The sequence below is a fragment of the Nannobrachium achirus genome (assembly GCF_963921795.1).
Source record: "Nannobrachium achirus genome assembly, chromosome: 5".
NCBI lineage: Eukaryota > Metazoa > Chordata > Actinopteri > Myctophiformes > Myctophidae > Nannobrachium > Nannobrachium achirus.
In genome coordinates, this window is record NC_137814.1 from 41,597,265 (window position 1) to 41,620,867 (window position 23,603).

Below are 23,603 nucleotides of genomic sequence, written 5' to 3' on the forward strand. Positions count from 1 at the left end.
ATAATTCCCATTTCATTCACTAGTAGGCCTACTTCAGGAAAATATTTCAATTGTGTAAAGGTCACAGTAGCCAAATTCCGCCAGGCTTCTTTTTGAGCCCACCGACATATGCAATCCTCAGAGATGAGAGATGATCCAAACACAATGGACACTCATCCACCAGCCATGTCTTCATCCATGTTGGCATTCTGATTATTTAGCTGCTGTTCCACATCCTGCATTATGGAAACAACTGGGCTGATAACCAACACAATTGCATCCTCAGATTTTTCGTTTTTTTTCCTTCTGGGAAGTCTTTCAAAAGGAGAGGGCATACATTGGGCCTAGAATCCCTAGATTAGGGGCCTTCAACGTTTTCAGGCCAAGGACCCCTTAGTTGAGAGAGAGATGAAGCAGGGACCCCCACAACCTTTTCATAGATTCCATATATTTTCATCGTTTGACAGCACAATCATCAGTGTATTTTGGATTCATGTTAATGTGGGTTCTCAGATATTTAACCACTTGAACCGTCAATGCTTAATAAACTTGACTTTTCACTGTACTTAGTCTGCTCTTTTCCCCCTCCAAAGCTCTTTGCCAAAAATATCGATCTACTTGTAGATCGGCTATTTTTGGCTTAAGTTCTCAGAATATCGATGCTAGGGTTCAAGTGGTTAATATAAAAAATAAGTTTCTATCATACAACGATTTGGAGGACCTCCTGTAGTAACTCTGAGGACCCCCTAGGGGTCCCGGACCCCCTTTTGAAGACCCCTGCCCTAGATGATACATTTGTAATTTTCCGAAGCCAGTAGGCAAACAGGCCACGTTTTCTCGCTACACAAAGGTGCTGAAGTGGTTTGAAATTGAATTTTGAGAAAGAACATCATTGCCTGTTGTTACAGTAGCTTACCTTTGCAGTACTGCTGCTCTTCAGAGTGTAAATTTGGATTTGCAACAGGCGGAATAACAGGCACTGTACTGTATGATATGCTTCCATAATATTTAAATAATCCCCTATAAATAAAGTTAATCTATATTATAAATGATCAGTCAGCTAAAGTACACATATAAGGAAGAATGCAGAAGCCGACACCCAATGCAGAAGCTCTTTTTATGTAGACTTTCGACTGATAAATGTCTGGGCGGATTCGTCAATGAATAACGTTATATTAACAAATTAAATAACTGTCATCCTGATTTAGGATAGGAAAGACAGGTGCTTAGATGATGGAATGAATAGAATACCTTTTTAATGGAGGATGAAATATCACACAAATCTTCTTTACCTTTATGCTGGTAATTAAAGATCAGGAAGTATGCAATGCCATAGATTATACGGTCATGTATTTTCAGAAATAACGTTACAGCTTACTGAGCATTCAATTTAATCCTGTCGCCAATACGGCTGCCAGTCTATTGGTGCTGATCGGTATTATTGAATTGCAGATTGGCTCAAACTACAGCTGGTTAAACTCACTGTGTCTATTAAGTGGTTCTTTAATGTTCTCAATCAGTTTGAATTTAGCTTGTTAATGGCGGTGATGTGGAGATGTTTATTGATTGGTCGAGTATCTGGTTGCGGTGTCATCACTTCAGATAGACCAATCCAGAGCAGCAGCACTGCTGGCTCCTCCCCATGGGTTCCTACCTAGGTGAATGCTCAGTGGTGTAAAGTAACCAAGTACATTTACTTAAGTACTGTACTTTACAATTTTGAGGTATTTGTACTTTACTTGAGTATTTCCAATTTCCAATACTTTTACTTATATTATACTCCACTACATCTCGGATCCAAATATTATGACAGAATGCGACCTCTGTGTTTTTAGTCAGCCACGCACAAAAAGAGTTATCAGCTGGCGACTATACTTTGGTGTGGATGCAATGCAGCCTAACAGATATTTATATATTGCAGTATTGAAAAAAGTAGCAGATCTTCAAGCTTTTGTGTGACGCTCTAGTATGATCACGTCGGTCATAGGTAGGGCATTAATTTACAAAAAAGATATAATCTGAAGCTTGAGATAAGGAGGTATATATATATATTTTTTCGTCCATGCCTTACCCTTTATCCCTAACTACTTTGCCTTTACTATTTAACCAAACAAAGAACACGTTTCACCTGTTTCTGACAGGATAGAGTGAGAGAGACACACACACACACACACACACACACACGCACGCACGCACGCACAAACGCACGCACGCACGCACACACACACACATGAACACACACGCACACGCACACGCACACACACGCAGGCAGGCAGGCAGGCAAGCACTCACATGAGTTTCTATTGATAGTAATTTGTGGTCAGAGAAGTAACAGACATCAGATACATATTCACACACACACACACACACACACACACACACACACACACACACACACACACACACACACACACACACACACACACACACACACACACACGTGCCACACACACACACACACACACACACACACACACACACACACACACACACACACACACACACACACACACACACACACACACACACACACAAATTTCCCTCTCCTGATCCTTGGCCTTTTAGTGTTTGAACAGATGTCTGATGAAAAGACATGTCCTTTTTTCCTCTTCTGTCCATCCATTCCATCGCTCCTGGCTCCATCCTGCCCAGCTTGCCTATAGCTGATCATATAATGTCACTTTCTTCTACTCTCTGCGCCGTAAAGATCCTCACGTAGAGCACACAGATTTACCCAAAGCGTCACATTAACGCTAGACGATTTTGAGCGGAAACATTCAAGTGCTACTTGTGATGCTTTTGTGTGACGCTGTAGAATGATCAAGCACGACATTCATTTTCGAAAAAGCTCAAAAAGTTAGAATATGGAGATAAGAGTTTTCTGCCCGACAGCAACGATATGGAATTATAACGGAGTATAGGAATGGACTTGGCAAAGAAGCCAAACATCCAGACAAAGAGACGTGATGTGGGTGTGCTCAGGTGGCAGAGGGTTACTGGCGCTGCCCACCACTGCAGAGATTTTAGTCACTGATGTAGATGGTGCTCAGCTGAATCAAAGACGCAGCTCTGTCCCTCGTAATGATCAGTTACATGTTTATTTTCAAAGATAACTATCATTCCTTATGTCTAACTTGTTTATTTATGAGTTATGACTGGTTTGCTGCATCCAAATAATGAAGTGGAGGAACTAGACCTATAAAGCAAAGCAAGGGAAAGGTGTACAGTACAGAATAGGACACTAAAAGTAGAGCCGAAAGATAGAAAGAAAGAGAAAGAAAGAAAGAGAGGCTTGTTTGGATGCAACCCAGTTCACTGTCCAAAATGTTGTTTGGCAGGTAGCTCAGAACTCCCCAACATCTGCTGCCATAAGCTCTGTGTGTGTGTGTGTGTGTGTGCGCGCGCGCGCGCGTGTGTGTGTGTGTGTGTGTGTGTGTGTGTGTGTGTGTGTGTGTGTGTGTGTGTGTGTGTGTGTGTGTGTGTGTGTGTGTGTGTGTGTGTGTGTGTGTGTGTGCGCGCGCGCGCGCTTGTTACACCTCACTGACTGGGCGACTGCTGTCAGCAGAGGAGCTTGAGAGGTTAACACTGCTGTCTGTCAAAAAGGGTCTGTGTGCGTCTGTGTGCATAAATCTGTGCATGTGGAGGACAGTTCTGCCAATTATCTTTGGTACATGGGATGGTAAGTGGTTATTCAGGCTCGCTGAAGTAGTTTCATTTTGCTGCAGAGGAGCTAGAGGAGATAAGTGAGCAACGGTGCTGAGAGCAAACGCATGGAGGGGAATTTAAGCTCCCATTGGGCATCAATAGAATTCCTACATTTATCAAACAGCTCCAGAAAATCTATACAATGATACAAATGTATCGTTGTTTGTGTACAATGCTCTCCAGTGCCTGAATGTGACTGATTATTGTCTCTGTCTCTCTCTGTCAGTCTCTCTCTCTCTCCCTCCCTCTCTCTCTCTCTGTCTGTCTCTCTATCACGTACACACACCAAATCCAATACACAAACACACAAGTAAGTTAGTAAGTTTAAAATAAATGGGAGCCTGCGTTTAGGCAACCTGACATGATGCTACAGTACCGTTCTGTCTGTCTCCCTTTCAGTCTGTATCTTGTCTGTCCTTCTTTCTCTCTCTCTCTCCCTCCTCCAAGGATAGGAAAGAACTTTCACATCATGTCATAATATGTGACTTACAGTATGTTGTGTGAAAGTGTCCTTTGGGGGTCAGGCTTCGACTATAGAGATATGGTCAATTAACCATTTAAGCTCTATTGGATACTTTGTTGTACAATGGTCTAGCTTGTACAGGTACAGGTTGAACAAGGATTCCACTGAAGCATGATGTTAAGCGTTCTTTTAGCTGGTGTGAACCATAACATTGTTTCCAAATGGGGGATGCTTTGCTCACATCCAAACTCATGTAACCCCTTGTCTGTGATCACCTTTTTGTGTTATCCTTTTAGCATAGCTTGTTAAATTGTACTTGCCATACCGCGTCCGAGCAGATCATCATAATAATTATCATCATCATATTTCAATTTAAGATGAAGCACAATTAACTACAATAGGCAACATTAGACCAAAATAAGCAATATAAGATATGCTTGATTTGCTCAAAATAATGAATGAATGGGTCCCGTGCATGGATGCGTGTGTCATGTAGGCCTGTGTATCATGTATTAGGTTTGGGCCTTGGACTCTCCTCCTCGGTTCGTGTGTACCGCCCATCTTCCATCTCCATAACAACCGTGGGAAGAATGAGAAGTAATAGACTTTATCTATGCAGACTCAGAGATATGCACTCATCCTCGCAAGCGTAAGCACATGTATGTGTTCTGTTTACTTACTGTCAAATGTTTTCCCAGATTAAGGGTTAGGCCGTTTCTAAAGAATTGATTGTAAACACAAACTATTTCAGACTTAAGGCCCAATGAGTCTGAAGTGAGCTGCAGTGAATGAGCCTGGTCACCAAAAAGAAAAGCGACACTAATGACATTCTGCAGGTTACAACATTGCCATGTTCATGCTCAGGGGTTTTGTAGGGATTTTCCAAGATGATAATGCCCCTGGGCTGTGTTTATTCAACTTTAACTTATTTGTTTCATGTTTTCTTTTATTTGTCTGTGTCTTTGCACCACAAGGCAATTACACTTAGGGTACTTACTGGCCAGCAGTGGCTCTGAATGGGTGTATGGATAAATACTAGGTAGATACATTCATACTGTACATATATAGTATATACTGTACGTACAGCAAGCTGTATGAAGAAAGCAGCAGAAAGGGACAGACATGAGAGACATTGCCTTAAAAGGATCCCTGGCTAATACGACAAATATGCCTTAATACATCATAATTGTCCTCTATAACTACAATGTAAAATTAAAAACACCTTAAATATTTTATTTCTTCTAGAAATGGCTAATCTCTCATTCAATAGGGGAAATGCCTGTCGCAAGTTGATGATGTCATAAACGTCATGTGTGATCTATCCCTATGGAATTTATGGCATGCATGTGCAAAAACACATTTGAAATATTGATTTGATGCTCATATTAACCATAAGAAGTATTAAGTTTGTTTTTATTTGCACATTTGCACATGCATGCCATAAATTCCATAGGGATAGATCACACATGACATTTATGACATCATCAACTTGCAACAGGCATTTCACCTATTGAGTGAAAGATTAGCTATTTCTAGAAGAAATAAAATAATTAAGGTGTTTTTAATTTTACATTGTAGTTATAGACGACAATTATAATGTATTAAGGCATATTTGTCGTATTAGCCAGGGATCCCTTTAAGTCACTGCTGGGACACACTGAAAAGGCAGAAGCTACAAGATAGAGACATAATAGAGAGAGAGATGAGGCCATGTGTGATCTTACATAAAGCACAGATGGTCCAGCTATGCGATGGGAAGACGGAAGGCTGGATGGAGTGTCTGTGTTAGTCGCTGGCCAGGGGGACTTTTGGGAGGCTGAACAACACCTGGGCAAGGAGTGAGGAGGCGCTAGAGATTTGAGAAGAGCCAGACAGGGAGGGAGAGAGACAGAGACTAGAATAGAGAGAGAGATCTGGAGGCATTGCAGCAGCGCCTGACTGATATGTCGGTTTGAGCGATATTTCTGCCACTCTTTGACATTATTGACAAGATCTCTCAATCAGCAATTTCACCAATCTTATGAGCTTGTAGCTGAGCTTGTAGCTGTAGTGTATGTGTATTTTTAATTTACTTTTTGATTGTTCTTTCTATAATTAGAAAGATTGTTCCTGCTTCCTCCAAAGAAAACTGGCACAATTGCAGCACTTATTTAGTATTCACGCACGCACTCACTCACTCACTCACTCACTCACTCACTCACTCACTCACTCACTCACTCGCTCACTCACTCACTCACTCGCTCGCTCGCTCGCTCACTTGCTCTCTCACTCCCTCGCTCGTTGTTTGTTGTTTCATTCCCATTGTGTCAACACGTACAGTACAGTCTACACAGCGTGTGTGTCTGGGGAACGTCTGGGTGAGTTGTTGCAGTGAGGAAGTAGTGGAGTGTTCATTGTTATTCCCAGCGTGTGACTCTCTACACTGCTGCTCTGTTGTTAGGACGGCCCCACAGGTGGGCTTTCTGTCTGTGTGTGTGTGTGTGTGTGTGTGTGTGTGTGTGTGTGTGTGTGTGTGTGTGTGTGTGTGTGTGTGTGTGTGTGTGTGTGTGTGTGTGTGTGTGTGTGTGTGTGTGTGTGTGTGTGTGTGTGTGTGCGTGCGTGCGTGCGCGTGTGTGACTTGAAGAGCCACACACTTGGTTGCTGTAGGGGAGGCCAGATGTGGTATAACAAAGTACTGTACAACAAGAACTTGTACACACACACACACACACACGCACACACACACGCACACACACACACACACACACACACACACACACACACACACACACACACACACACACACACACACACACACACACACACATTTAGATAGACAGCTGCACACTAACACATCTCTGATCATCATTGTCCGTCCAAAGACAACTCCAGATGGTGACTGTGTGTGTCACCATCACCCACTGTGACAGTGGGTTCATTGCGAGGTTGTTGCACACACACACACACACACACATGCGTGCGTTGTTGACCGATGAGGTCTCTGTGAGCATTTCTTTATCAACAACACCTGTGTTTGCTCTCGTCCTTCTTGTCGATCCCACCTGTCCCAATACCAAGACGGCTCAGGCATGTTTTGTTTTGTTTTGTTTTCTTCTTCCAACAGTTGGCCACAGCCAGAACCAGAGATAAACACTGTATCACTGTTGAGCAGAAAGCCTTGTATGTCCAAAAGCGTTATAAAAAGAATCTGTGTGCCAAATGGATCCGATGTACAGTATAGGCACTGAGTGAGTCACAAGCTACGAAAAAACACAAACACTTGAAATATGGAGATAAGAGGTTTCTGCCCGACAGCGATGATAGGTTGTTGGGGACAATTTACCAGCTGTTTTGTTTTTCTTTTGTCACAGCCTGAACCAAAGACAAACTGTATCGCAGTGGGGCAAAAACATGATTGTTTTTCAGTTGTTGGCTGCGTTTGTTGTTGATATATTTCTCTGATGAATTCAAGTCGGCGTCTGGTTCCCTTTGACAGACACAGTCTGTTGTGCTGGGAGAAATGGCCCCATGTGTGTGTGTGTGTGTGTGTGTGTGTGTGTGTGTGTGTGTGTGTGTGTGTGTGTGTGTGTGTGTGTGTGTGTGTGTGTGTGTGTGTGTGTGTGTGTGTGTGTGTGTGTGTGTGTGTGTGTGTGTGTGTGTGTGTGTGTGCGTACGTGCGCCTCCCTGCATATGTCTGTGTGTTAGAGTTTTCACAGACTGCTTGCCATGTGTCCAGTGGGCCTGGAGTCACTCCAACAACTTGTAATCAAAATATATAAATCACACTTTCTTGCTGCAGTGTGAACTTGACTGCACAATAACTTCTAGGTTGCAGAGTAATTAGCACCCTGCAGTATGGCTTCATTCGTCCAGGATCTTTCTGCCTAGCTTTGTTAGAAACACAAACCATTGCTCTACGTTCTTTGAAGGACAGTTTAGTGAAGTGCAGAAAAACTGTCAACAACCAATGGACAACAATTAATGTTACTTTCGCTGTATACAGTATACTGACAGTTCTCTATGTGATGGTCACAATGGTAACAGGAAAATGTATGCTTGTACTGTAGGTCATTGGTTCTTGGTTTCCAGGGGGTTCCCAGCTAAGAGTTTGGAACCAAATGTAGTGTACAAATGGAACCAAATGGACCCTTACGGGTCTGTAACTCAGAAGAGTGCGCAAATGGAACCCTTACGGGCCCATTTGGTTCCGTTCGCACACTCAGATTTATGGGGTTTCTGTGGCTTAAATGCGTCCTTGAAATTAAAAAAGTTTGAGAACCACTTGCGTAGGTAACTTTTCAAATGATTTCTCGGAGGGAAAACGTTGACGAGGGCAGACAGACACAGCTGAGGTTATGGAGATCAGGGGAGAGGGACCATCTGACTCTGGCAGATGGAGTGATGGATGGAGGGATGGAGAGAGGGAGGGAGGGAGGAAGAGGAGCGGAGTGCAGGAGACGAGAGGAGAAACTTGAAATCAGGACGACAAGACCAAATGCTTATCAGCTGTTCCCAAGGCGCTGATTTCACTTTGCATCCCGTCTGCTCCAGTGCACTTACCTCATGCCACAGATAACATGCCATAGTGGCATGACTATTAACTGATATACAGTACAGGGTGTGTGTGTGTGTGTGTGTGCGTGTGCGTGCGTGTGCGTGTGTGTGTGTGTGCATGCGTGCGTGCGTGCATGTGTAGTATAAAGCCTATTTTATACTTTGCAACAAACAATACAACTTCTCAGCACATGATGCCTTGACATTTCTCAGTCCTATTTTAACTTTTGCCAAATATACTGTGTTTTCCATACCAGCTTCGGTCTCCTCATGTTTAAACCTCAGATAAGCTCACACGTGTCTTTCTCTCTCTCTTCCCGCTGCAGAATGGAGCAGTTCCAGGTGAGCCCGCGAAGAAAGATGAGAACACGCGGAGAGGGAACTGGGGGAACCAGATTGAGTTTGTCCTGACCAGTGTGGGCTATGCTGTGGGCCTGGGCAACGTCTGGAGGTTTCCCTACCTCTGCTACAGAAATGGAGGAGGTACTGTATGCTCTTCAGTTTGCTATTATTACTTTTAGGGCACAAAACCCAGTGCTGGTTTTGTAGTTGTTTGTTAGGTTAAAAACTAAAGGAGGCTTCTCTTCCCCCTGCCATGTTTTACCCTGATGTACACAGGCCCGTCGTACAGATTTTTGGGAGGGGGGTCAAGATCAAAGACCTCCGCGTGGCCCCCCCTCGGTTTTTCGCCCGCGCACAGCGTGGGCCGGAAAATAAGGGGTTTTCACAGGAAATTATTCTTTTTTAAAGTTAAAAAAATGTTTTAAAAACAGTTCTACACGGTGGCAGAACCGTTTAGGCTTAATATAATAGGGTTTATATAAAGCATGATGTCTTAATCTTACCTTGGGAGAAAGCTCTTTCACAGTCACTCAAATCTTTCCTACACAAACTAGACTGCTCCCAAGTCCCGTTCAACGGGGGCCCCCCCTCCGCAGGTCCTCCCCTTTCCGGGAGGAGGGACAAAAGTACCCTTTTTAACCTGAACTGGAATACAAACTAATACTGAATCAGCATGCCTCTTGAACCACTTTAGGCCTATTTAAATCAGTGCACGTACGATGAATAGTGACAGTAGCCGATCTACAAACTCACTTGTAGATCTGCTAGTTATATTTATTTACTACCTATGTTGACATAACCCAAATGGGGGCACCACCATCTTGATTTCCTTTGAACGGAAAGGGATTTGATTAAAGTGTGTGTGTAGTAGGTTGAGTTTGCAATATGAACAACTGATTTGAGCTAGGTTAGTTTACTGTGGAAATGGGTAACATACTGTATCCTACTGTATATGGGTCCCGCCAGAGCCCTCTATCGGAGAGTCACGCCAACTCTATTCACTTTATGGCGCCAGGTCTTCTACATACACATCTATGGGCGAATAGTGACAAAGCGTGAACCAGAAGTTTACAGAATGTATTAAAGTCTATGAGGGAAAAGTGACATTTCGAGTTACACATGACTGTCGCTGTTTCTGACCCCGCATTAGCAGAACTCTAGGCTCTGGGTCCCACTAGTTGGAGGAGTAAAGTATGGAACAACGTAGAAAATGAACACTTGATGTGTGAGGACAAACCAGGCCGGCATAACATAACATATTTGTTTCCTTACTTTTCCACGCCTATTCAAGAGAGGATTAAATTACACTAAATGATTTGTATTACTTGGGATTGGGATGGCTTCTGGTGTCATTCTAGGATTTTAAAATTATTAGATGCACAGGCTGCAAAATGCATAACGAGAATAGAACATAAAACTGGTTGCCTAATGTATAATAATACATGATAACGTATTTTAACTTTTCATGTTTTGATGTAAAAGAATGCCCGACTTGATCATACTACAGTGCCGCATTTCGAGCTGCTACTTTTGCTATTTTTGACTATCTACATCTTTGAATTTAAATCCTGAAAAGTAACAGTTTTGTTTCCACCCGACAGAGACAATATACATGATACAATACGTTAGTACTGCAAGAATAAAATATGCAGGAATTGTAAGTCCAAGGTATCAATATACCCAGGTCATTATAATGTATGTTTATTTTCTGTGATACTTCACCTGTCATTAAATCTACTGATCCCTGCCAAAAGCTATTTGATTTGTGTTGGATTTAAAAGACAGCTGTAGAGTTAGAACCGCTGGCATAGTGGTCTAGGCACCTAGGTTTGTAGCCTGACAGTGCGTTGTGAGTTTGAGTCTCGATCCCGATGGCTTTTGCTGTGTATCACTCCCTATTTCCTGTCAGCTTACTGTCCCCCCCAATGCCCCCATCTTATGGGTCCAAAACCCCCAGATTCTCCTGTGTTTGGAGATCCACCAGCACCATTTAAAGTCTGTGTCGTTTAATTCGGTCAAGTACCCTCTTAACCGTGTCAATGCTCCGGTCCTTTTCCTGGCATCAGTCCCTTTTACGTTCACATGTTTTCACTGCAAATATTTGGGTTAGTCTTGTATGTTTAGCAGTCACATAACCCCCGTAGAAGGTCATGCGTAAGTGTATGTAGACCGTGACGTTCTGTTTGTTTTTTATCAGCAGGTTGTGATGTTCATACTGTAAATCACTGGTGGCATTACATTTGGTATAACACGGTTCTATTGTGAAAATAGTAGATCTACATGCTCAGTTGCTCACAATGTCTCGTGTTGCGAGGCGTTGTGAGCATGTAGATTTTCTATTTTCACAATTTCTGCCTTTAATATTTGACAATATGGCCTATGCTTAACTTTTTATATTAGAGGTATTAAAAGGGTCTTAAAAGTCCTTAAATTGTCAGTTTAGGAATGTGCAGATACCCTCTACACACTTAAACTATGTTGGTTTGTTTACTGTTGAGAGAGAAAACCACGTTGCACATTAAGTTAATCATCTGGGGACCCCCCAAAATAATGTGGGGACCCCCCTCGGGGTCCCGACCCACAGGTTGAGAACCACTGCCCTATTGCATAATAAACTGGGGGTCCTTCAAATGAAAAGGTTTGAGAACCACTGGTTTTGGGGGACCTGACACCAACACCAAGGATGTCCCTGTCTGTGTGACTGACCTGCTGTCTTGTTGCTTGTGTGGTCCAGGTGCCTTCATGCTGCCATACTTCATCATGCTGGTGTTCTGTGGGATCCCGCTGTTCTTCTTGGAACTGTCCTTCGGTCAGTTTGCCAGCCAGGGCTGTCTAGGAGTCTGGAGGATCAGCCCTATGTTCAAAGGTTAGTGTATGTACCTATGTGTCTGCACAATGCACTCATACTGGATGTGTCGTGTTGATGTGCGCACATCGTTTTTTTGTGTTTGTGTGTGTGTGTGTGTGTGTGTGTGTGTGTGTGTGTGTGTGTGTGTGTGTGTGTGTGTGTGTGTGTGTGTGCGTGTGTGTGTGTGTGTGTGTGTGTGTGTGTGTGTGTGTGTGTGTGTGTGTGTGCCCGTGAGTATATTGTCACTGTCGGGCAGAAACCTCTTATCTCCATATTTGAACTTTTTGTGTTTTTTCGTAAATGAATGCCCTACTTGATCACACTACAGCCTCACACAAAAGCATCAAAGGTATCAGATCGACACGCTCGAAATGCGCCTCGAAACACGTAACTGATACTTTTGCTATTTTTGAATTTGAATCCAGAAAAGTAACAGTTTCCGACAGAGACAATATACAGTATGTGTCATGCTTTAGAATTTGTTCTAGTGCGTACGTGAAGGACAAGGGCAGGAGCAGATAGAAACAGAGTGATAGAGATAGTAGGCAGGGAGAGTTGAAAATGAATTGAGCCACTATACAAGACGGAGGTGAAAGATGACTTTTTGGCCGTCCTCCGATGTTTCAAATAAAACAGTGTGATTTTTTTTACATTTCATGTTAAAAAAGGATGCCATTTCTACCCACAATGACAAACACTGGCATCATTTTTGGACCAGAGAGGTTGCTTGACCTACTCCTTGCTTGAATAGTTGCTGTGCAACCGTTGGTGCTGCTGGTAATCATAGACATCTGTGGTCATAGAATTTCTGAAGTGCTCTTGAACAAGGCTCTGAGGCCTCAGTAATGCATTGTGTCTGCATAATTGTGTGTCTGCCAGGTGCAATGTGAAAGAAACAGTTTTGCACCGGTCTCATAATAACCATCCCACAATCTACAGTACTGTACTGTAGATGGCATGTTGGCAGGGCCAATAGCACTTTTCTTAACTAGACAGATGCAATTCTGGGAAATTGTCACAGAAAGGTTGCTGTGACGTGAGTCACACTTGCAAATTAATTTTGTCTTCTATTCATTCTAAATTAATGGCCATATATGGAGATCTCTGTGTCATCAACATTAAGCCCATATCTTGGAATACCCATGGACATACTGTGTCAGTCTCATGTGGTCTATGACATCAGACATCTATGATGTCAGTCATCTCTATATTTGGGAAAAGACATTTTTGCACTTTCCCATTCAAGTCAATGGAGAAAATGTATTCACAGATTAATTAATATACGTAAATTAAATATGGCTCAAGTGTGTGCCACCAAAACTGTGAGAGGAGTAGCGCTGCAAAATCAAGTTTATCCGGAAAGAAAGAAAGAAAGAAAGAAAGAATGAAAGAAAGAAAGAAAGAAAGAAAGAAAAAGAAAGGAAGGAAGGAAGAAACAAAGAAAGAATCAAAGAAAGTCGGAGAAGTACTATAGTCTGGTTGCCCTGTTAGTAATGTGAAGTGTAGAATGCAGATTGATATTAGCCCTTTGCTCTGAGCTATTGATTAGACAGCCGTCATTATTCAAAAATAACAGACCACTGAATTCAGTGATTGACCAATCGGAATCAAGCATTCAATCAAGCAGTGTAATAAAAAAAAAAAGTAATTCTTAAAAAAAAGGAGATTCTGAAGAAGATATATAACTCATTATATAAATCTATAAATACAATAGTCATTCCATAACTTTGATGCCCTAGTAGCATGTATGGGGTCAAAGGGGTTTGAATCCACCTCGGTGCATCCATCTGTGAGGGAATCCGGGTGTAGAGGGAGGTCTTTGTCGTTGTCGCTGCACTAGTGACTCCTGTAGTCAGCGGGAGGAGATGTTGAATGAGAGGAGTAGGATGGAGGCACTAAATGGTAATGGCTTTTATCCAAGGCGCTTTTATGTGCATTACATTCACACACCGGTGGCAGAGGAAACCATACAAGTCACCAACCTACTCACCGGGAGCAATATGGGGTTCAGAGTATTGCTCAAGGACTCTTCGACATTAACTCTTGGGGAGCCCGGATTCGAACTGGGAACCCTTCGTGCTCTAATAACGGTTTCTCTGCCCCTGAGCTATGCCCAATAAGTCCTCCCGGTGGGGTCTCTCCTCACTGGCTGGTATAATAGCAATGTTTGTGCTAGTCAATTTATTGCCTCAAATGTGATCATCTTAAAACGTATTTCCTGTGATGCTGTGACATGGCTATTATCATCATATTCGTCACTGTTGGGCAGAAACCTTATAGTATGTTCTTGTGTAAATGAAAGCCCTATTTCATCGTACAAGAGTGTTGCACAAAAGTTGTGAAAATCGCCGATCTACAAGCACACAACGCCTCGCAATGCTTTCTGCGTGATACACAGAAAGCCATTCATTGGAGGTAACGGACATTCTGTTTTTGAAAAAACCTGTTCAAAAAAGGAACGGTTTTGTACATATAAGGTTTCTCTTGCTAAGGTTTCTATGTCTCTTCAACTCTCCAGGTGTGGGCTACGGCATGATGGTGGTGTCGACGTACATCGGCATCTACTACAACGTGGTCATCTGCATCGCGTTCTACTACTTCTTCACGTCCATGACCAACCTGCTGCCGTGGACCTACTGCACCAACCCCTGGAACACGCCCGACTGCGTGGGCGTGGTGGACACCACCGGCGGGCTGGTGAACGCCACCGCACTGGCCATGGCCAAGATGGCCAATGCCACCATGGCGGGCGTCACCGAGGTGGTCAACAAAAGCAAGAGGACCAGCCCCAGCGAAGAGTACTGGAAGTAAGAGATGGCTGGAAATGCTGCTTTTTGTGTGCTTGGAGGTTTTGGAAAAATGCTTCATTGCGTCATTGTTTAAAAGCATATTAGCCCTATTTTATACTTTGTCATACTGCGTTGTCCCTCACAAATAGCTATTTTTGCGTTTTTGACTGTAATGACATGCCCAAAACTCCAGGTTTAAATGGGAAATACCACTTTACGGATGTTTTTCCTAAGGACAAATGATTATGATTTAGAATAATAGGACTGCGTGTTGTTGTTGTTTCCAAGCTCATTGTTGACTTATTGATTACTGATTATGTTGAAGGTAAGATGCTAATGTACAATTGGACGTGGTGAAAAGGCTCTACAAAACATGATCCAATTACAAGACGCGCTGTGACGCTGTATATAAAAGTCGTGGCTTTATGAAAGCCAGGAGTTACATAGTGTAATTGGAAATGTTTTAGTGATTTAGTTTTTGATTACTGAATACCAATGTGGATTAAACTACTGTATGTGAATGGAGAAAGGTTGTTTGGCTAGTCATGGCTAAGCCCTAATCAGTAGAAGGCCGTCGGAAAACACCTACTGTATAGTACATTCTTGGTTCATTTTTGATATCCAAATACGGTACTCTGAAGTCTGAACATTCATTATTGAGAAACAACCAGGATTAGCATTTTTAGTTAACTTTTAAGTAGTGCAGTAAGTGATTGTTTGGATAGGCACTTCAACAGATTATTAGAAACCTGAATTAGAGTCCTTCGTGAAATATATTTGTTATCAGTATATGCATTTATGTATGTGCTCAGTTTAGTATTAAGACTTGAGAAGAAACAGCTGGCATTAAAATCCTCCCGCATTAGAAAACACAGAAAGACACTAAACCCCTAATTGCTCCTGATGAGCAGGTTGGTTTCCTCCGCTATCGGTTTATGAATGCGTGTGTGAATGGGTGAATGTATAATGCACATTCTATGTAAAATGGTGCATTTATATAGCGCTTTTATCCAAGGTGCTTTACATAAATTGTGCATTACATTCACACACACATTTATACACCGGTGGCGGAGGAAACCATGCAAGGCACCAACCTACTCACCCGGGAGCAATTAGGGGTTCAGAGTCTTGCTCAAGGACTCTTCGACATTAACTCAGGGGGAGCCCGGATTCGAACTGGGAACCCTTCGGGAACCCTTTGTGCTCTAATAACATGGCTATTTCTCTACCACATGGCTATTATCTCCCTCAAGGTGATATGAGACTTATAGGCTTCAGGCAACACTACTCTACATACAATCTTTGGATAACAGTTATCTAGAATGCTGCATCTACTGTATGCAAACACACTCACACTTGTGTACAGGATAGGTTATTCAAACACAGTGCTGGCATTAACAAGTATATGCACAGCTTGTATGTTCTGAGGTCTGGGTGGTTCTCTCGGCACACCGTGAAGAAAGAGTCACTTGTTTCTTTTCCCTCTGTCTGTTGAAGTAAGCCATTGTTTTGTTATGGCTGCTGCTCGGTGTACCACACTGCAGCCTTGAATTATGGCCTGCAGCCGTTCATGGCTATATCTGGACAATTATCCTCCTATAGTGTAGCGTTTGCCCCAAGTGATTCAATACCGACTTCTCCATTGTCACTCAGCTTTGTTAATAATCACAGCCTTTAAACAGGCCACTGTCTTGGCCGTAGCCTACACCACACACAGGGCCAGGCAGCTCTCACCAACAACAGAAAAACAAAGAGAACTCTTCCTCAGAAGCACTGGAAATATAAAGGCTACTTGTGACCAGCCCCTAGCTTTTGACTCTCGCCCTGCCTCCCACAATTTCCAAATACGGAAGCTCTTAAAATATAAAATGTAAAGATATTGTAAAATATATTTTTGAGGACGGAAATGACGAACAAATGACAGCTTCTTAACTTGGATTTCGAGAGGTCTAGTTCCAGTTTCTATACAGCATTCTGAGTTCAAGATTGTGGAATAGTTGTCTGGCTACGCTAGACTGTGCCAACCATATATCAAAGGTGTGACCTATCTTGACAGCCAGATTGATTGCCAGGCTGGATTCTCAAATGTTTTTTATTTTATTTGTATTTATGCCAGGACCCCAATTTATGGAAAGTTTTTGGCCCACACTTTGCAATTTGAATGTTGAAATAAAGCATATTTATAAACCAGTAAGACTCCCTAATCGGGAGATAAGCGACCGTAGGTCACATGTACACACAAAGAGGGCTGTAACTGCCATTGGTTCCTAGTTGTGTGGGCAATGTGTAGACATACTGTGTACCGATGTGCGTGATTTTAGGGCAAAATCTGTAGGAGCAGTGTCCAAAAATGTGTTTTGCAAGAATTGGCCTCATGGTGGCGCTAGAAGAGGGCCATGTGAGAAATGAGGGGTGGGGTGTCCGCGTTGCCTTGGCGGACAAATAGGTACCGGCCCCGGCTCTCCCGGACGCTCCTAGCCCGAGTTACGGCATTTTATGTGAGCTGCAGTGGAGGGGGTATCTCCACTGGGGGCGCCACCACTTTGGCATCCGTTCTGGAGCACCAGGAGTCGGTGGTCCCCGGGAATTCCCCGTGAGCAGCCATGTTGGAGTGGTCATTTGGTAATTTTTGCACATTTGGTCTTTTTTTACATCTGGGGGTCCCCCAGGGACCTGGGGGTCCCTGGAGCTCCAGGGGTCCTTGGAGGTTGTAGTTTGGCAGCCAAGGAGCGTGTGTGCAAAAATTGGCATGGATCGGGGCAACGGTTGCGGAGATATGAGCAGGGCAATAGTGTGACGTGTGAGGTGTGACAGACAGACGGACAGACTGACTGACTGACTGACTGACTGACTGACTGACTGACGGACTCACTCACAGTTTGTGCAGGTTTTGATAGTAAGTGCGACCTACGGTCGCAATAAAGCGTACATTGGTAGCCTTGAATTGGAGTGAAAAAGCATTTACAATGCTGTATGATTCCTGATGATTTTGTGTCTTATCAACATAAATTAGTTGAAAAGTTACGGAAAAGGTGTTTCTGAACACATTGGGAAATGGAAGCATAGTCTATATCTTTTGCCAGAACCTTAAAAAAATCACAGGCTATGCTTTCAAAAAACAAACACCTTCCCGTGACCTCACTTAGTTAGTTTTGAGAACCTCTAGTAGTGACTCGTTACAGTTTGACATTGTACACTGACATCTTTATTTCTTATGCATGTATTTTATTCTCATTCTCTGTTTCATTATTCTCTCATTTATTCTACTCCCTCCCTCTCTATCTCTCTCCCCCCTCCTCCCTGGTTTTCAGAAACTATGTGCTGAACATCTCGGATGACATCGGTAACTTTGGTGAGGTGAGGCTACCTCTGCTGGGCTGCCTGGCTATCTCCTGGGTGGTGGTGTTTCTCTGTCTCATCAGAGGAGTCAAGTCTTCAGGAAAGGTACAGTCTCACAGCTTTCACATCACTCTGTTTGAAACAGTGTTCTTCTCTTTTGCTTCAGAAGACTTATAGTTCAGCTACACAACATGGAGTGGGTGGCATTGGGTATGGAGAACCATGCACTGATTACAGCAGTGGGTTTCAAATGTTTTGTTTCAAGTCAGAATTCAAGGCACACCTGTATTCATAGCTTATCATAACATGATAAGACACAGCTTGTAGATTGGCTTCTTTTTTGTGACAGTTGGGAGGGTGTTCACAATTTGAGAAGCACTCTATTACAACATTGACATATTTGGTACAGAGAATAAAAACCTTCTCTCTCTTTCTGTGTGTGTACGTGCGTGTGTGCCCTGCCCAGGTGGTGTATTTCACAGCCACGTTCCCGTACGTAGTTCTGACCATCCTGTTCATCAGGGGAATTACTCTGGATGGAGCCGTCAACGGTATCAAATACTACCTGACTCCACAGTGGGAGAAAATCCTCGATGCCAAGGTACTGTACCAACATGGATTGATTGATTGTCACCCATAACATCCATACTGTCAGTATAGTACAGTAAAGAGTATAGACATAGAGATTATCTTCATTCTCTTGTTCTCTCTGTGTGTGTGTGTGTGTGTGTAACTAGGTGTGGGGAGATGCTGCGTCTCAGATCTTCTACTCCCTGGGCTGTGCCTGGGGCGGTCTCATCACCATGGCCTCTTACAACAAGTTCCACAACAACTGTTACAGGTTGGTTCTCCAGACCCCTATTAGGTCCTGTTGGTGACAGAAAAAAAGAAATCCATCATTAAAAGATAGCATCTGTCTGACATCTCAGAGGAAGGGAAAGTCAAGTGAACAATGCAAATGCTGACATCAGTGAGTTCTCCATCAAAGTGCTCCGATACATAAAGAAAAATGACTATTGTGTGTCTATACATCTGTGCTTCAAGTGTAGTCACCAACACAGTCAGGCTTAAACTAATGAATCAACCAGTTCAAATTGTTTCCACCACTTAACTCATTCTGTGCCTATCCCGAACATGTTCGGCTTTATTTCAATCCAATCCAATTTTTTTTTTATTAATTGACTTACCCTGAGCTGCTTGTAGAGTCGTGGGTGGTCCTGGCTCATCCTACGCTAGCCAGCTAGCCATTTTACATGGTCCGACGATATATTCCATTAAAAATGGTTTAAAATACATTTTTGAGCCCCCCAATGTTCACCAAATGTTCAGCGCCGCTTCCGGAACGACGTCCAGTGTGCCTATCCCGAACATGTTCGGCTTTTTTAATGAAATGAATAAAATGATCCGAGGCCTTCTGAAGCCTGAGCCTAAATTTAAAATCCAGTGTTCCAAATCCGGGGGTCGCCATGCCGGCCGTTAGCCGCGAACGGCGCCGCGAATCGCCGCCGAATCCAATGAAAAACCACATCTTTGGAGGCCCATATCTCTGGATTGTGTTTTTAGGGATGTGGCGCGAGGTTTATTTACGGCGAAATTGCCGAAAAATGATCTTTAAAATGACAAAATGGGAATAGCTATTCTGTTAGCATTATCATCCGGGACCTTTCCATGACGTGCACGAACGTGAGCACACGCGTCACTGCAACGTGAGCCCCCGGATGCTAATGCAGTCCCCTATGGGAGAAAGTCTGGCATTCTTTGGTGCCCTCTAGGGGCTGGCACTGGAAGCGTTAATAGCATCCTGCCAATCTGCCAATTCCCAAACTCTCCACAAGATCTGTTTACGTAATTGAGTATTTAATAATTGTGCGCACAAAGTAAATGGTTTATGATGGTTTACCTTCTCAAACATAGTGAATGGCAACTCTTAGCTAGAAAACTACCAGGTTATTCATGTGTATGAGCCCGAGTTCTATACACTAGCCTGTGTGTGTGAGAAACCTTTGGTTTACAGACACGTATCTGTGTCAGGGCAGGGCTCCTGTCGGTCTGTATCCGGGTGTCCGTTTTTGTCTTTGCTCTCATGCTGCAAATTTCCACAGACAATCGTGTGCAATGTCTGTGTACTGCTGGGGGTTGTGGTGAATGGAGCAGGGTGTGTGCGTGTTGCTTAGCTGTTCAGCATGAATCATGGACACATGGGGTGGTTACACTTGTCTTTTCAATACAACCTGGTGCATCCGATCATGCCAGTTCACATTAACTGTCAGGTGTGAACGCTCTCAGGTGGGATCTTGGCCACATTGAGATGTGATGAGCCAGGCTTCCTGTTGAGGTGGCCTGGCGCACATGGAGTTCAGATCTCAGTGAGGTGTAGACAGCTATGTGGGCACAATCTGGACCAGTGTATTTAATTTAAGCTGAAAACATCCAACATGCTTGGTTGTTATATCGTCACTTTACAGCAGAAAGCATTTTTTTAAAGCCCCACACCAAGTGTCGCACAAAAGGTGTGAAAAAGTAGTGAAAATAGCAGATCTACAAACACACAACGCCTCGCGATGCTTGTAGATCTGCTATTTTCACTATTTTAAATTGTTTTTAAAATAATAACAAAAAAGGAAGATTTTGGATATACAAGGTTTCCACCTGACAATGACGATATGCTTATTGGTCAGGCCTAGAAATGTCAATTCTGGATTCTTGTCTGACTGTCACCACCCTGATTATTAGCGTTATTAACTATCAGGCCTACAGGTACGCTTAAAATGCACTGTAGATTATGTAAATCAATGGTCCCATTCAAATGCCAAATGTTTTGCAGCATATAGCCTATAGAGCCAATATATAAAAACTACAGTTTGGATTGCCAGGTACTTGCTGTGCAGCGTCATCGTTTTTTGCGTATTTATTTTTAGCCCTGCTAGTTGCACGGGTCGAAGCATGGCTGTTGGTTTGGTCCCAAATATCATATCTTCAAGACTGCAGACTGGACTGCTGTAACATTTGCTGTGTAAGATAATGCCTCCCATCTGATTGGCCCTACTGATTTCGGTGAGCCATATCCCTTCCTCCAGCACCACCATTTGGCCTGAAATATGCTTGCTCACATTGACAAGATAGCTTTGCTCCCCAGTCACCCATGGCCTTTCCTCTAGTGCCAAACCTAACTAATGGTCATATTGCTAAAACACTAGCTTGGTGCATTTTCTGAGCATGATGGAGGGTGAACACTAACCCTTTGAGGGACACCATTTGCCCAGTCGTGACGATGACAATATTCTTATTACTTGCGCCAGCAGAGTGCACAAGTACGTTCGGTCTCTCTGTGCCTCCTGTGCGTCTGTGTTTACGCCCGTAGCCAATCAGGGAGCGGCGTTCTTGGTGACGTCACCACCAACAAGTGCGACCTGATGTAAATAACAAGGTGCTAGTTGGCACCTTGACAGAGTGCCAATCGTCCACCCACATACATAGAGACAGCACCGAACGGCACCGATCGCAGTACTTGTGTGCTCTACTGCCGCACAAGTAGGCAGTACATACATCGTTGTCGGGCGTTGTGTGCTTGTAGATCTGCTGTTTTCACTACTTTTGTGCGACGGCCTTGTATGATTTGCGAAAGAACGTACAAATTTGGAGATACGAGATTTCCACCCGACAACAACGATATACTAGTGTTGTTGCTGCTCTTATACCACCATTATTACTGGGGTTGGTGTGGGCCAGACAGTAGCCCCCACGGGCCGCAAATGGCCCGCGGGCCGCCTATTGGGGAACCCTGCCATACATGCTACGAGGCTCCCTCGTAGTATAGATCTTGTATCTCAATGGAATCCGCCTGTATAAATAAAGGTCGCCCAGTTCATCATACTTGCATGTCGCGTTGCCCGATGGAGCATAAATTAGGCTCGAGCCCTCTCTGTTGTAGAATACACATGCGTCCTCCCAAGTCCCGGGGCTTCACTGTTAGGAGCCGCTTGCAAATCTGAGCAGGCATGTGCACTGAAATGTCAAGTGTGAACTGTGAACACACATGATGCGGACACACCTGAGCTGCGATGTGATTGCAAACTTTGCATTGCAGAAACAAGGGTAACCATAGAGCCAGAGATTAGCATGGCAGGGGGGGGGGGCTGCGGTAAGAGGAGAGGACAGGCACACATAGGCAGGGGTGTCGCACCAAATTCTGGGCCCCGGGTACAAGGATTCACTGTGGGGCCCCTGTGCTTTAACTATTGAAAAATAGCAGATATACAAGCTCACAGCTGCGAGCTTGTAGATCTGCTATTTTTTTTAAATAATCTTTGAATATTTCAAATCCTTCTACGTTTTTTTGAAAAATCTATGTTTCGATGTCAGTGGAGCACAAACCTTTTCATGTGAAGGACCCCCCAAATGGTATGTATTTGGCCACGGACCCGCATCTCAAAATATTTAGTTCCAGGGACCCCCCAGATGCAAAATTTGAGTTACAAATGTTCGCTTAAAAAATACATATATTCAATAAGATTTGCACACATTTTCACGACTTTTCAAAAATAGCAGATCTACAAGCTCGCATCTGCTATTTTTCAATAGCTAAAGTATAAAATAATTAAGGCCCCTCCACCACCTTGGGCCCTAGTAACTCAGTCCCACTTTCCTACCCCTTGTGACGCCCCTGCACATAGGCGAGCGTGGAAAGATAGTGGGATGAGAAAGGAAGCGAAGGCACAACTGTACACACATGTCACAGTGGTGACAGAACAGAGAGCTCGTCTTAGACATAGCACTGGAGGTAATGAGGCCACTGTACAGCCAGAGACACGAGGAGGGAGAAAATGCAAGGGGGGTGGAGAGGAGGAGGAGGACCTGTCATTCAGCCTCCTTCCTGTAAGGCGTGATGTTTCACCGCTGCGGAGGGCTGAAGTTGTAGGTGCCGAAGAGGAAAGTCTGACTGAATAAATGAGGGACGGGGGAGGGGGGAGACGTGAGATAAGGGGAGGTCAGCAGTGAGCGACGGAGATAAAGAAAACTTTTACCGCGTTTTGACTGCGGTTAAGGAGCCAGTAGCGCGCGCCTCTGAGCCGGTGTGCCCCTGAGCCTGTGTGCCCGTGAGCTGGTGTGCCTGCGTGCGTTTGCTTGCATGCACGGGAGATGAGGGAACGGGGGCTGGTGGGTTCAGGGAAGAAGATAAGGAGAGGAGGAAGATGCTGTTTAGTCCCACGTGAGAGCTGTAGGTTGTGTGGTCCCCGCGTGCTGAAGGAGCAAGCGTTGGAGGAAATATAAACTGAGGGATGGGGCTAGACGGGGGGTGGGGGTGTTGGTTGGGGTTTGAGTGCATAGCATTATCATTTTGTTCTTCTGCCAGGAGTGTGAGGTTGTGGTATCTCTTTGTGCAGCAGTACAGTCACATAATCATCTTCCTTGGCAGATGATGGCTCTGGAGGTTGAGTGGCCTTTTGGGAACCAGAAGGTTCCCGGTTAAATCCCTGGCTCTTCCTGGCTTCATGTTTGTCCTTGAGATGAACTGAATTGTACTACTAACATTGCAGGGTGGTACCTTGCATGGTTGCCTCCACTGCCGGTGTATGTCTGTGTGAATGGATGCATGTAGAGGGTT

General features: G+C 43.8%; 1 protein-coding gene across 2 annotated transcripts in view; it reads left to right on the top strand.

Moving 5' to 3' along the window:
- The window catches only part of slc6a9 (solute carrier family 6 member 9), a gene marked incomplete at both ends in the record, with an annotated part of 75,678 nt that overhangs the window by 46,148 nt on the left and 5,927 nt on the right, over positions 1 to 23,603 (top strand). For both annotated transcript variants that reach the window (XM_080725457.1, XM_080725456.1), the window contains 6 exons: positions 9,007 to 9,163; positions 11,757 to 11,888; positions 14,389 to 14,677; positions 17,971 to 18,103; positions 18,465 to 18,599; positions 18,736 to 18,839. In XM_080725457.1, coding sequence (XP_080581583.1) covers positions 9,007 to 9,163; positions 11,757 to 11,888; positions 14,389 to 14,677; positions 17,971 to 18,103; positions 18,465 to 18,599; positions 18,736 to 18,839 — 950 coding nt within the window. The remainder of the gene's footprint in view (positions 1 to 9,006; positions 9,164 to 11,756; positions 11,889 to 14,388; positions 14,678 to 17,970; positions 18,104 to 18,464; positions 18,600 to 18,735; positions 18,840 to 23,603) is intronic.